The sequence below is a fragment of the Nematostella vectensis genome, chromosome 1 (assembly GCF_932526225.1).
Source record: "Nematostella vectensis chromosome 1, jaNemVect1.1, whole genome shotgun sequence".
Lineage (NCBI taxonomy): Eukaryota > Metazoa > Cnidaria > Anthozoa > Actiniaria > Edwardsiidae > Nematostella > Nematostella vectensis.
In genome coordinates, this window is record NC_064034.1 from 595,544 (window position 1) to 610,977 (window position 15,434).

The 15,434-nt window shown below is 43.9% G+C and overlaps 1 protein-coding gene across 7 annotated transcripts in view; it reads right to left on the bottom strand.

Annotated features, from left to right (window-relative positions):
- The window catches only part of LOC116613690 (KICSTOR complex protein SZT2), a 70,063-nt gene that overhangs the window by 41,620 nt on the left and 13,009 nt on the right, over positions 1–15,434 (bottom strand). For all 7 annotated transcript variants that reach the window (XR_007307167.1, XR_007307165.1, XM_048724567.1 and 4 more), the window contains exons 13-34: positions 15,220–15,278; positions 15,071–15,144; positions 14,965–14,987; positions 14,646–14,741; positions 14,497–14,535; positions 14,290–14,419; positions 12,836–12,858; positions 12,565–12,639; positions 12,147–12,197; positions 11,688–11,837; positions 10,085–10,202; positions 9,217–9,377; positions 8,829–9,056; positions 8,540–8,618; positions 8,093–8,335; positions 7,661–7,916; positions 6,958–7,145; positions 6,381–6,645; positions 2,125–2,744; positions 1,440–1,820; positions 883–1,026; positions 218–404 (exon numbers count right to left, since the gene is read on the bottom strand). Coding sequence is in view for 5 of the 7 variants with exons in the window: in XM_048724567.1 (XP_048580524.1) it covers positions 218–404; positions 883–1,026; positions 1,440–1,820; positions 2,125–2,744; positions 6,381–6,645; positions 6,958–7,145; positions 7,661–7,916; positions 8,093–8,335; positions 8,540–8,618; positions 8,829–9,056; positions 9,217–9,377; positions 10,085–10,202; positions 11,688–11,837; positions 12,147–12,197; positions 12,565–12,639; positions 12,836–12,858; positions 14,290–14,419; positions 14,497–14,535; positions 14,646–14,741; positions 14,965–14,987; positions 15,071–15,144; positions 15,220–15,278 (3,590 nt within the window). In the remaining 2 variants the exon portion in view is untranslated. The remainder of the gene's footprint in view (positions 1–217; positions 405–882; positions 1,027–1,439; positions 1,821–2,124; positions 2,745–6,380; positions 6,646–6,957; positions 7,146–7,660; positions 7,917–8,092; positions 8,336–8,539; positions 8,619–8,828; positions 9,057–9,216; positions 9,378–10,084; positions 10,203–11,687; positions 11,838–12,146; positions 12,198–12,564; positions 12,640–12,835; positions 12,859–14,289; positions 14,420–14,496; positions 14,536–14,645; positions 14,742–14,964; positions 14,988–15,070; positions 15,145–15,219; positions 15,279–15,434) is intronic.

A 15,434-nucleotide genomic window follows, 5' to 3' on the forward strand; every position in this document is an offset into this window, starting at 1 on the left:
TACCTATACAGACGGGCAGAGTCTTGACTGACACAGGGGTGATGTAGCAACCATCTCGATCATCATGGTATACTTTTGAATAAACCCCTATTCACTCCTTAACCCCTTACCTATACAGACGGGCAGAGTCTTGACTGACACAGGGGTGATGGACCAACCATCTCGATCATCATGGTATACTTTTGAATAAACCCCTATTCACTCCTTAACCCCTTACCTATACAGACGGGAAGAGTCTTGACTGACACAGGGGTGATGGAGCCACCGCCTCGACTGCTCTTGTCTCGCAGTGAGCAGGTCAACTGTAAGAACAGAGGCTTGGTCAGACTTTGCTGGTCGTCTTCTGCTTCCTCGCTCTCATCGTCTGAGCCGTCAAAGTCTGAGTCGTCCGAATCGTCATACTCCTGGGAAAGAAACAACAATATTTAAAGGTCAATAAGATCTTGGAATACTTGCAAGTGCGTTTAGATCCAGATCCCGTTCCGTTTGGGCGGTGCACGTCAGGACAAGCGCGCATGAATCAGGCAATACAGTGCTGACCTCGCTTGTTGAGTTTTGAGGTTGTGTGACCGTGGCATCCTTACAGCAATGCGCACCCCTTTAGTGCGTGCGGAAAAATGAAAGTAGGACTGGTCATCGACCCACACAGTGTGCAAGGTACGGGTGCCTTCTTACCTCCACCTCGTCCAGTATCAACATCAGGTCCTCCACAAACCCGTCAAAGTCTTAATCGCCCCTTCTTACCTCCACCTCGTCCTGTATCAACATCAGGTCCTCCACGAACCCGTCAAAGTCTTGATCGCCCCTTCTTACCTCCACCTCGTCCTGTATCAACATCAGGTCCTCCACGAACCCGTCAAAGTCTTGATCGCCCCTTCTTACCTCCACCTCGTCCTGTATCAAGATCAGGTCCTCCACGAACCCGTCAAAGTTTTGATCGCCGTCCTGATCCTGGGACTCCGCCTCTGGGGGTGGCTCTGAATCTCCCTCGACTGCAGACTCCACTTCAAAGCTTCCTGACGTTGACTGGATAAGGCAATAAATAGTGATGACAAACAGGAGAATTGATTTTGTTGTTCACCCAACGGGCTCGAGTTTATTATACTATACATACTATACATACTATTTCATACCAGAAGCCAAATTAGTAACAACCCTGACAGCAAGTACAGAACAACAGTACAGAATAATCATATACTGAAAACGGGTCAAATGAGCGACGGTGTGGTGTGGTACCTATTTTGTAACCCTTGTCAAGGGGAGCAAGTGTGGCGTAGTTGTCAGCTGTCTGAGACGCCTTTTTAAGCCTTCTACTTAAATTATCTATCCGCACTATCGTTACGCGGCATTCGAACTGCTGGAGATTGATTAACTTCCCTAATCTATCAATTTTATTTTAACCCACGAAAGAAAATAGTCAAATATTTCATTAAAATTACCTTTCTCGTCGAGTCCGCACAATGAGGGCTATAGAAATACAGATCGCTGCTGTTGGGCACAGGCTTAAAGTACGTGCCCAATATTCTCCCAAAAGTATCCCTGATTGAACGATGGAGGCCTGGAATCGACTCGCATTCGCCTTGCAGAGACGCCATCAGTTGCTTGACGCAGTCATACTCCTCGACCTTACGACGAGGGAAAATCTCAAGCTGAGACTGCTGACACAGTAAGAACGCGGACTCGCTTAACCCCTGAGACTTACGCAACGCCGAGTTTTTGGAATAGTGGGAGCACAGAGTGCGAATGAAGTCTGTAATGTCTAGTTCCACGAAATTCTCTTCGCACGTGTCGACCGCTGACTGTACGTCTCGTGGATTCACCTACAAGGAAGGCAAAAAGCTCAAATGTTTAATTAGCTTAAAATAACAAGCGTTTATAATGATGCCAAAATGACGTTGGGGTTAAAAGGGACAATATGTGACAATTTCTCACAATTTTTACATTCAGGGTAATTTGAGCAGGGCGGTCCAAAACATATAAAACTATGGCCACAGGTTAGCCTCTAAGGTATCACAGGTCGTTTATAAATCCTCTTGTTTTTTAATAACTCTTCTAAAGATTGGCAGCCTAGAATCCGGGTAACAGCCCTGTCTCATCAACTTTTTCGTCTAGCCGAACTCTCACCTGGTGGCCACCCTGTAGACTTGTGAAGATACTTGACACGAAACACCGGAAGAAAATATCATGGACGGCGTTACAATGAAGCAGAAGGTCTTTGGACGAGCCGAACCTACCGAACGTCCTCCCTTCCACCATACGCGGCAACTCCTCTAAACTGAACGGGTCAACAAACACTGCAGAAGTCTGAGTAAAATCCTGGAAGATGTCCTCTTTTTTCCGCGTTTCCTCGGTCCCTTGGCTTGAGTCTGTCTTTTCGTCGACTACTAAGAGCCCGTTGAGCAGGCAGTCGTAGCAGTAAATTGGAATATTATAACAGAACGAGCCGTCACTTCCACTGACACAGCATGGCTCCCCGCGTGGTGACACGTTCTCCTGTGTAGGGGTGGGAGCGTTGTCCTCGTCCTTGAAGCTCACAGTCTTCTCGCCGAGTTCAAGTGACAAACCCTTACCCTCCCCCCCAAGGGATGGCTTGACACACACCATTGGCTGCCGTGCCATTTTCTCTTGTCTAGTTGTGAGTTTAGTATTCTCGGGTACTGGAGTGCTTGTTGAGCGAGCGTTCTTCTGGAAATTGAAAGGATCCTCGATTGTATCACTCACAGGAGTCGGGGAAGAGCTTCTACCTGGAAAAGGGATGAGACTTAATAGTCAAGGATTTTTTTTCATTGTGCTACCTGATTATATAGTAAAGCAGACTTGGTCATATATAATTTTTCATAATAATAATAACAATCATTTATTTCAACGCTATTGCAGCATAAATAATGAAATACAGCGCGGTCAGGAATACATAAATATATAATAAAGGACAACAACAACAACAAAGGAATTGCCTAGAGCCTAAATTAACCGTTAGGTTTTCGTGTTAGACACTAATGTCTATATTTTATTGTAGCTCTTACACTCAATAACAAACACTGAAGCGTAGCGAAAAAGCGTAGCAAAAATGGAAATCGCCATGAAGCAGAGCTAAGCGCGCACATATACAAAAAATACACACACAAATATGTAGAAGAAAACTAATTTCGTAGTCTGTCAGGTTTGGAGTTAAAATTGTTTGCGTAGTAGGTGATGTTTGACATTCTTATTGAAGGCGTGCGTGTTCAGTTGTTTTAGATCAGTAGGTAGTGTGGGACCAAAGGTCTGTTGCCATTGAAGATACTGAAGAGGACTGTTTTCCTATATTTGTTCGAAATTTCTCCTTATAAAGATTGCCGCTAGAGGCGTATCTAGTATTGTGTGAATGAACATCTTTGGCATACTTGAAGGAGTTATTAAAAATGGCACGGAGTTTTTGCTTATGCCAGTTGTTGATAAATTTTAGGGCCCGTAATTCATATGTATGTTTAACCGGTTAAATTTCTAGGTTTAGTAAAGATAGGGGACTATGGGTTTTTACTCCCAAAATCTCTTTCACTAGAGTCTTGAACTTCAGTCCCCGTTTTCCAACAGGAGAACATGTGGTTATAAGCCTACCTCAAGTACCCTCGACAACAGACATGAAAGTGCGCTTGTTATACAACAGGCGAACATGGTTATACGTCTACCTTAAGTACCCTCGACGATAGACATGAAAGTGCGCTCGTTATACAACAGGCGAACATGGTTATACGTCTAACTTAAGTACCCTCGACAATAGACATGAAAGCGCGCTCGTTATACAACAGGCGAACATGGTTATACGTCTACCTTAAGTACCCTCGACAATAGACATGAAAGCGCGCTCGTTATACAACAGGCGAACATGGTTATACGTCTACCTTAAGTACCCTCGACAATAGAAATGAAAGTGCGCTCGTTATTCAGCAGGCGAACATGATTATACGTCTACCTTAAGTACCCTCGACAACAGACATGAAAGTGCGCTCGTTATACAACAGGCGAACATGGTTATACGTCTACCTTAAGTACCCTCGACAATAGACATAAAAGTGCGCTCGTTATACAACACAGGCGAACATGATTATACGTCTACCTTAAGTACCCTCGACAACAGACATGAAAGTGCGCTTTCATGGTTATACGTCTGCCTTAAGTACCCTCGACAATAGACATGAAAGTGCGATCGTTATACAACAGGCAAACATGGTTATACGTCTACCTTAAGTACCCTCGCCTCGACAATAGACATGAAAGTGCGCTCGTTATACAACAGGCAAACATGGTTATACGTCTGCCTTAAGTACCCTCGACAAGACATGAAAGTGCGCTCGTTATACAACAGGCGAACATGGTTATACGTCTACCTTAAGTACCCTCGACAATAGACATGAAAGTGCGCTCGTTATACAACAGGCGAACATGGTTATACGTCTGCCTTAAGTACCCTCGACAATAGACATGAAAGTGCTCTCGTTATACAACAGGCAAACATGGTTATACGTCTACCTTAAGTACCCTCGCCTCGACAATAGACATGAAAGTGCGCTCGTTATACAACACAGGCAAACATGGTTATACGTCCACCTCAAGTACCCTCGACAATAGACATGAAAGTGCGCTCGTTATACAACAGGCGAACATGGTTATACGTCTGTCTTAAGTACCCTCGCCTCGACAAAAGACATGAAAGTGCGCTCGTTATACAGCAGGCGAACATGATTATACGTCTACCTTAAGTACCCTCGACAATAGACATGAAAGTGCGCTCGTTATACAACAGGCAAACATGGTTATACGTCTACCTTAAGTACCCTCGACAATAGACATGAAAGTGCGCTCGTTATACAACAGGCGAACATGGTTATACGTCTACCTTAAGTACCCTCGACAATAGACATGAAAGTGCGCTCGTTATACAACAGGCGAACATGGTTATACGTCCAACTCAAGTACCCTCGACAATAGACATGAAAGTGCGCTCGTTATACAACAGGCGAACATGGTTATACGTCTACCTTAAGTACCCTCGACAATAGACATGAAAGTGCGCTCGTTATACAACAGGCGAACATGGTTATACGTCCACCTCAAGTACCCTCGACAATAGACATGAAAGTGCGCTCGTTATACAACAGGCGAACATGGTTATACATCTACCTTAAGTACCCTCGACAATAGACATGAAAGTGCGCTCGTTATACAATAGGCAAACATGGTTATACGTCTACCTTAAGTACCCTCGACAATAGACATGAAAGTGCGCTCGTTATACAACAGGCGAACATGGTTATACGTCTGCCTTAAGTACCCTCAACAATATACATGAAAGTGCGCTCGTTATACAGCAGGCGAACATGGTTATACGTCTACCTTAAGTACCCTCGCCTCGACAATAGACATGAAAGTGCGCTCGTTATACAGCAGGCGAACATGGTTATACGTCTACCTTAAGTACCCTCGACAATAGACATGAAAGTGCGCTCGTTATACAGCAGGCGAACATGGTTATACGTCTACCTTAAGTACCCTCAACAATATACATGAAAGTGCGCTCGTTATACAGCAGGCGAACATGGTTATACGTCTGCCTTAAGTACCCTCGACAATAGACATGAAAGTGCGCTCGTTATACAACAGGCAAACATGGTTATACGTCTACCTTAAGTACCCTCGCCTCGACAATAGACATGAAAGTGCGCTCGTTATACAACACAGGCAAACATGGTTATACGTCCACCTCAAGTACCCTCGACAATAGACATGAAAGTGCGCTCGTTATACAACAGACAAACATGGTTATACGTCTACCTTCCTTAAGTACCCTCGACAATAGACATGAAAGTGCGCTCGTTATACAACAGGCAAACATGGTTATACGTCTACCTTAAGTACCCTCGACAATAGACATGAAAGTGCGCTCGTTATACAACAGGCGAACATGGTTATACGTCTGCCTTAAGTACCCTCAACAATATACATGAAAGTGCGCTCGTTATACAGCAGGCGAACATGGTTATACGTCTACCTTAAGTACCCTCGCCTCGACAATAGACATGAAAGTGCGCTCGTTATACAACAGGCGAACATGGTTATACGTCTACCTTTCTTAAGTACCCTTAACAATAGACATGAAAGTGCGCTCGTTATACAACAGGCAAACATGGTTAAAAGCCTACCTTAAGTACCCTTAACAATAAGTAGAGTGCAAGCTCGTTATACAAAAAGCGAATCTGATTACACGCCTACATTGAGCATCCCTAACAATATTATACAACAAACAGAAAAGGATATACGCCAACCCCTAGCATCAACGATAAGCCTTTTGTATAATGACTGCACGCTCCTTGTCAAAAAGGCAGATCTGATTGCACGCCTACCTTCAGCATCCTCGAGTATTGGGGTAAGTGCGCGCTTGGCCAGCGCCTCTTGTACCCCTTCCAGTACCACGGAGTGCTTGCTCGGCGTGCTTTCGAGCGTGGAGTTCAAGCTCTTGTCACTGGAGGTTGACGACACACTTGGGCGATAACGCTTACCAAACTCTTGCACGTGCGCAAGGCTTGCTGGGATGAATGTGAGGATAAGACGAGAGGAGCCAAGTCCAGACAAGGAGCGCGCGAAACACCGCCACTTGGTCACAGGTACCTAGTGAGCGAGAACATCTCAGAGAAAACTCGCAAAGCATTGCACGTGTTTAGTGCTGGTTAAAAATTAATTCATTAAGAAAAAACTCCGAAATTTGCGCGCTAAACTTTCCGCGTCACACACATGAGCAACTTTGGTTCCATGATTGTTCTCTTAAAGAATTGTGTAACTTATATGCAACAATTTTAAATTTCGCTTTTCTTTTTCATTTTCGCTCAATAAAAGCTCTGCGAAAAAAGCACAAAATTTAATGCAGTTTGAGTCTAGTCTACATATAGAGTACAGATACACGACACTCGCACCAGGCCTCACCTCCTTACTGTCGTATAGCGGAAGAAATGGCACAGGGATCCCATTGCGGTCCCGGCCGATCACGTGTTTTACCAGTCCCCTGCAGCCTTGCTCGGATAGTTGAATTTCTCGGTCATTGAGCTGCTGCATCTCTTCAATCAGTAGACGGAACAGCGTCTCGTTAGGAAGCTCGCCAGGGCTACAGCGCTCTAAGAAACAATAATTCTATCAGAGCACAAGGGAAGCCTAGTCTTTGTTTTTAAATTCTTTCTTCACTACCCCTAACATGGCCGCTTCCAGCCCTGCTCAGATTCGCTGGACATACATAATTTCTCGTTAAATTATAGGGAATCGAGTTTGTCCTTTTTTTTCCATGGCAGCCATGTTGAAAAGGCTCGAGGAAAGTTTTTATTACGCCAAAGAAATTCACGCGTGCTCGCCCCAGTCTCCATTCCGACAAAGGACTATGTTTAATGTGAGTGTGGGACAAACGGGACAGGGGAAGCGCGCGGACGAATCTAACGTGTGCGCTGTCGTTGTTCGTGAAATCCCCGACACATTGTTTTTGTCTGTGATCCGCGAATTTGCGAAGAATTGTTTAGTGATTCGTGTTTGTCCGCTCCCTCTCCCCCCCTGGGTTGAAAGGCAGTAAATCGGCCACCATTGTCAGGTGTGGCCTGGACCCTAACCCTAACACTAAGCGCCCTGTGTACTAACACCAGACCTGGCACTTGTGTTGCACACTCCGAGAGAGAAGAGAACACCATCTCAGTCTGTCGGGCCTTGGGTAATAACTGGATAACGTCTAAAGGCAGCGGGACGCTCTCCACGCTCCAGTTACGCGCCGGAGATGGAGGAGGCCTGGGGACGATGGCTGCTGGAAGCTCAGGAGGACTGGTAATTAGTTGGTCATCGCACATTCGCCAGACACAGTCAAAAGTCAACAAGGCGGACACGTAATAATAGTCGTTTTCAAATATCTGCAAGCGAAAGATTCAATGTATAACTGAGAACCAGCTACGGTCCCACTGAGGAATGTCTGAGGGACGCTCAGGGGCCAGACGATAAAGATTTATAAGAAAATTTTAATAACGAAGTTGATAAATCTGTAAAAAAACGAGGTCGACAATTGGTCGATAATTGGAGTTATACTCACAGCTTGCGGAACTTCGAAATACCGCAGACCATCTAAGGTATCCGAAGAAGGCTCGTGTATAACACCAAACTGAGGCTCGATCCAGACCTCTGTTACCATTTGTAGCTTGCGCTCGGACTCAGGGGAGTGAGGCTTGCCTTCGTCGACCCATTCCTCCACCGCAGAGCCAGCAGGTCTGGTGTAGGGCGGGAACATGACGTATTGGATAAGGCACGGGTAAGTTGTGCCTCCGCACGTGGGGTCCTGTTGGCAAAAAGGAGCATACGGCTTGTGTGATGTGATATACTGATTCGGATACTATTGATTGTGTGGGATCCTGTAGGTAAAAGGAGCATATGGCTTGACATATGTGACGAGACGTGGTATACAAATTGTGATGATGAAAATACGTGTGGAAGAGGTGAAAAATGAAATGTATGTTCTTGTGTCTAATACTAGTGATTTAACCTTAAGCTCGATTTCCTTGGCCATTGTTATAATCCCGGCGTTGCTACACGCAAAGTTGAAATTCTCTTCAAGGCGCAACCTGGATAATAACGCAAAGAAAACACGACAACAATTAGATGTGATATCCAAAATACGTTTCCAAGAAGGGTAGCCGTACATTTGCTAGCCCCGAATGCAAAGCACTCATCCCCATATGTCACAAACTCAATGTTAGTAGCAGTATAAGGGAGGGAATGGGCCAGACTTAGTGATAGTGTTTGCACCCTAGCAACCAGCGTGTCAGACTTACTTAGTAAGTGTACCAAGCACCCTAGCGACTAGCTGGGCGATGGTCGAGGTGGGCCCCTCTGTCTGGACTGACCAGATCCACCGGTGGTGATACAGGTACTGGCACAGCACCTTCATGTGGTTTTCATTGGTGCGATTCGCGTACTGGACGCCAGTAAAGCTGCTGTACACGGAGAAGAGAGGCACCTCAGGGTAAGGAGCGAAAAGATCTTCTGGTACACGCTCGTACCTAAAAGAACAAGAGAAACATTATAAGAATGCTCTGTAGTCTTTAGGAGAGAAGACAAGCCCTAAACTTGAGCCAAGCCAAATCCGTTAGCGAGCCCTACATAGAGGACAGATACCTCTTAGTTTTGAACAAAAAAATTAATATTGCTAAAGCGTGTTACCTGACAAGAATCCGTTCTAACGGCTTTTTCAGCACCTTGACGCATATTTTTTCCTCGGCTAGCCGCTGACCACGTTTCTTGCTCTTGGCGACTTTGCTGCTTGGAGGAAGACCCAGAGGCGCGGTTACCTGTCGTAGCTTGGATAATATATCCTTTACCATCTAAAAAATCAAAGCGAATGTTCTAGCACTAATCTAAATATTTAACGTAAGGTCCATATAACGGACCTTTATAAAGTGGACATTTATATAGCAGATACTTTCATAAACTCCAATTTTTTGCCAGTTAAACTCTGCAAACTGTACCTCAATTTGATACCTCCATTAAGCTGATACCTCAATTAAGTCGATACCTCAATTAAGTTGACAGTTCAATTGAGTTTATACCTCAATTAAGTTGATACCTCAATTAAGCTTGTACCTCAAGTAAGCTGATACCTCAATTAAGCTGATACATCAATTAAGTTGATACCTCAATAAAGCTGATACCTCAATTACTGCAAGCTGATAACTCAATTAAGCTGATACCTCAATTAAGATGATACCTCAATTAAGCTGATACCTCAATTTAGTTGATACCTCAATTAAGTTGATACCTCAATTAAGTTGATACCTCAATTAAGCTGATACCTCAATTAAGCTGATACCTCAATCAAGCTGATACCTCAATTAGGCTGATACTTCAATTAGGTTGATACCTCAACTAAGCTGATACCTCAATTAAGCTGAGACCTCCATTAAGCTGAGACCTCCATTAAGCTGATACCTCAATTAAGCTGATACCTCAAATAAGCGAACACGTCAATATACTGGACATTTCATAAGGGTGTCCCTTATATGGAGGGTGCTGTATTTCCAGGTCAACTTACCGAGTGCCTGTGATGCCCAGGTGTTCCACCCAGGAAGGCTAGTCGTACCACAATGCACGGCGCCCGGGATGTCACCCTGATCAAGCAGAAGGTCGGAGGTGGCTCCTCCTGGCTAGACCTGGACATGGCAAAGGTAATCAAGAGATGCAATCAAAAGGTACTGGACCTGGACATGGCAAAGGTAATCAAGACATGCAATCAAAAGGTACTGGACCTGGACATGGCAAAGGTAATCAAGACATGCAATCAAAAGGTACTGGACCTAGACACCATAAAGGTAGAAGACATGCAATCAAAAGGTACGACAGCATAGAATCTTTATCAATTCACCTGTCCAAGATTGTTGCAAGTACCAGAAAAACTCCAATCCCTTTACTATCCTTGTTGACAATCCTTTACGGGAATTACCAAATAAGCCCCGGAGCTTTACGGGAATTACCAAATGAGTCCAGGAGCTTTTACGGGAATTACCAAATGAGCCCAGGAGCTTTTACGGGAATTACCAAATAAGCCCCGGAGCTTTACAGGAATAACCAAATGAGCCCAGGAGCTTTACAGGAATTACCAAATGAGCCCCGGAGCTTTACAGGAATTACCGAATAAGCCCCGGAGCTTTACGGGAATTACCGAATGAGCCCCGGAGCTTTACGGGAATTACCAAATGAGCCCAGGAGCTTTTACGGGAATTACCAAATGAGCCCAGGAGCTTTTACGGGAATTACCAAATAAGCCCCAGAGCTTTACAGGAATTACCGAATGAGCCTCGGAGCCTTTACAGGAATAACCGAATGAGCCCTGGAGCTTTTACGGGGATTACCAAATGAGCGCTGGAGCCTTTACAGTAATAACCAAATGAGCCCAGGAGCTTTACAGGAATTACCAAATGAGCCCCGGAGCTTTACAGGAATTACCAAATGAGCCCCAGAGCTTTTACAGGAATTACCAAATAAGCCCCGGAGCTTTACGGGAATTACCAAATGAGCCCCAGAGCTTTATGGGAATTACCAAATGAGCCCTGGAGCCTTTACGGGAATTACCAAATGAGCCCCGGAGCTTTACAGGAATTACCAAATGAGCCCAGGAGCTTTTACGGGAATTACCAAATGAGCCCCGGAGCTTTTACGGGAATTACCAAATTAGCCCAGGAGCTTTTACGGGAATTACCAAATGAGCCCTGGAGCTTTACGGGAATTACCAAATGAGCCCAGGAGCTTTACGGGAATTACCAAATGAGCCCAGGAGCTTTTACGGGAATTACCAAATGAGCCCCGGAGCTTTACGGGAATTACCAAATGAGCCCAGGAGCTTTTACGGGAATTACCAAATGAGCCCCGGAGCTTTACGGGAATTACCAAATGAGCCCTGGAGCTTTACGGGAATTACCAAATGAGCCCAGGAGCTTTACGGGAATTACCAAATGAGCCCAGGAGCTTTTACGGGAATTACCAAATGAGCCCCGGAGCTTTACAGGAATTACCAAATGAGCCCCCGAGCCTTTACAGGAATAACCAAATGAGCCCTGGAGCTTTACGGGAATTACCAAATGAGCCCTGGAGCTTTACAGGAATTACCAAATGAGCCCAGGAGCTTTTACGGGAATTACCAAATAAACTTGATGTATGAGTGGTTCTCGAGCAGGACAAACGAACTAAAATCACGAAAGAGCGAGTTGAGCGAGCTGAGAGCCATGCGACACTGGATTGAATGAAAGCGCTCATTGCCAACAGGAAGATGGAGATTCTTGGGAAGTGGGCTGTTGAACACAAAAAGAGGACATTTTCACCCAATATTAACATTAACAGTGTTGTATGTCTTCATTTAGTGTTTTTAGGCACTGGTAACATGCAGCAGTGGAAAAAATCTCATATGAGTGCATAAAGTAAGAAAAATCAAGGTCTGTAAAAGTGAGATTTATAGGCAATGGAGCTTTTAAAGGACTTTTCGCGCATTAACAACTTGACTGACCTTTATCAAGCAATACTTACACATCGTGCTGAAAGATGAGTCCAATGCGATGACAGTGCATTAACGACTTGACTGCACTTTATCAAGCAATACTTACACATCGTGCTGTAAGATGAGTCCAATGCGATGACAGTGCATCCACTTTTGCCTGAAAAAAACATATGATAAACAAATCAATAACACTGTCAATTTGTAGGACCAAAAAACTACAGATAAGTTGTAAATCAACTCAGTGGTCTGCGTAGGCGTGGTAGAATCAGAATCAGGATCAAGAAGCTTTTTCACGTGGCCCATACATGTTTCGTGAATACACAGTATTTGTGGCGTCTGAAAACACGTGACCATCACATGAGGTGTCACATGACAAAACCTTCTAGACAGCGGTGTCAAGGATAAGCAATGGCTTCCAGAAAACATGGGTATCATGTGGCCCATACATGTTCCGTAAATACGCAGTTCGTGTGGCGTCTGAAAACACGTGACCATCACATGAGGTGTAACAGGACAAAACCTACCAGACAGCGGTGTCAAGGGTAAGCACTGGCTTCCAGAACACGGCAAACTGCGACTCCTGGGACTTTGAAGTTTTTCTTTAAGTAAATAAGTTTATTCAACATCAGCATTCAACATTCACACCTATTCCTTATCGGATAGCACTTATGTCATTACCCCATTCATTGTATAATCCTGAGTTGAATGAGGTGCATAATGTTAACATACTATGTAGCGTGAAAAATACAGTGCTATAAATCTGCACATCAAAGAGTCATGTAGTGGAGTACTTACTTGGCATGCTGCAATGACAACACCTGTGGGGAAGAAAATGCAACTTTTTCACTATTGGAGTATTATGGTAAGCATAGTGAGGACTATGTATACATACGGGTTTGTAATACAGGGTTTAAGCGAGGAGTTACATGAGCGTGAATTATCTAATAATGCCGAGTGGAGGGTAAGGCAGTTTTGTGACTTCGTATGGATATCCAAACTGCTTGATATGTTGGAAAGTACATTTAATTGGAAAGTGCAGTTAGTGATTTACAGGCTTGTATGAGTGGAAATGGAGCTAGAAGGAGAGAAGGCACACCCCACAAAATAACTAATACTCCCTCATGTATTTGTAGACACCCAAAAGAGACTTACGATTTGTGCCAGTTTTGCGGGAGGTAGAAGGAGAGAAGGCACACCCCACAAAATAATTAAAACTCCCCCATGTATTTGAAGACACCCAAAAAGAGACTTACAGGTTGTGCGAGTTCTGCAGGAGGTAGAAGATAACGCAAACCCCACAAAATAACTAATACTCCCTCATGTATTTAAAGACACCCAAAAAAGACTTACGAGTTGTGCGAGTTCGGCGGGAGATAGAAGATAAGGCAAACCCCACAAAATAACTAATACTCCCTCATGTATTTAACATAACTAATATTCCCTCATGTATTTGAAGACACCCAAAAGAGACTTATGAGTTGTGCGAGTTCGGCGGGAGGTAGAAGATAAGGCAAACCCCACAAAATAACTAATACTCCCTCATGTATTTGAAGACACCCAAAAGAGACTTACGAGTTGTGTGAGTTCGGCGGGAGGTAGAAGATAAGGCAAACCCCACAAAATAACTAATACTCCCTCATGTATTTGAAGACACCCAAAAGAGACTTACGAGTTGTGCGAGTTCGGCGGGAGGTAGAAGATAACGCAAACCCCACAAAATAACTAATACTCCCTCATGTATTTGAAGACAACAAAAAGAGACTTACAAGTTGTGCGAGTTCGGTGGGAGGTAGAAGATAAGGCAAACCCCACAAAATAACTAATATTCCCTCATGTATTTGAAGACACCCAAAAGAGACTACCGAGTTGTGCGAGTTTGGCGGGAGGTAGAAGATAAGGCAAACCCCACAAAATAACTAATACTCCCTCATGTATTTGAAGACACCCAAAAGAGACTTACGAGTTGTGCGAGTTCGGCAGGAGGCAGAAGATAAGGCAAACCCCACAAAATAACTAATATTCCCTCATGTATTAGAAGACACCCAAAAGAGACTACCAAGTTGTTCGAGTTTGGCGAGAGGTAGAAGATAAGGCAAACCCCACAATATATCTTTTATCGCCTGATGTCTTTAAAGACACCCGAAAGAGACTTACAAGTTATGCGCGTTCGGTGAGAGGTTAAAGATAAAGCAAACCCTGAAAATAACTATTGCTCCCTCGTGTATTTGAAGACACCAAAAGAGACTTACAGGGTTGTGCGAGTTCGGCGGGAGGTAAAAGAGAGGTACTCCATTTTTGGCACTATCAGGGATTGTAAAGTAACTTGGATTTGATGAAAAGGACTGAAGATGTACAAGCAACTCGTCGTTACTCTGCAATCTGAACAAAAAAAAACATCCATCCAAATTAATTAAAGCTGTTGCAACAGCAATGTGTGAAGGAACTTTGAAACTTACCCTTTCATCGTTTGACGGAATTTCTTGACAACAAGTGCTCTGTGTAATAGATGTATGAAAACAACAAGATTGTTTTGGATATTCAACCACACAAGGGATTTTCCCCTATTTTGCTTTTTGCAAATTCCTGACAGAACTTCACGCAGTACCTGTAACCGCTGTTGAACTGTTCCTTGTTGTGATATGTGACATCTAGAAGAAACTCGTAGGGGGCAGACACGGTGACCTCTACTCTAGTGACACGACTAAAGAAGGGAAAACATAGGTCTACATGAGCTACAAGAGGAAATTGGTGCCAATTCCATTACAGTTACAAGGATTACAAGAGGAGAAAAATCTATTCGCGGGCTATGTATAACACGCTATAAATCACGACCTATGTATCATGAGTTAAGTATCACGGGTTATGTATAACACGCTATGTATAACAAATTATTTATAAGAGATATGAAACACGATGTGACTTACTTGGTGCTGCTAATAGGCCATGCCTGCAAAAGCAAACCATAGTCAACATTGAATTAGCTTTAGTATGATGCATAGTGTTATTACTGTGTTATTTCTGAATGCTTACTGCTATGGCGACGTATTCCATTTGAACTTGTTGCTTCCAGGGAAGAGTAAGCCGTACTTCAATTTGCTTACCACCTACAAAGGGACAAGCCAAAAGACTGTCAGAAGTCAAGAGACTCTAATGGAGTTTTTGCTTGCTCATTGACTTACCTTTCGTAAAGGACACATCTTGAAGAGAATACCCCTCCCTCAGGCGAACACTGAGTACACTGCAAAAAAGCAGGTGAATCAACATCTTTCGAATACTTACTGTGAATAAAAGTCACATAATATGGATGTGAAAATTCAATAATAATCAATCCAGGATATAAGGTGGTCTCTGGAGGCATTGTGGGATAAGAGAGATGAATCAACACAAGAATGAA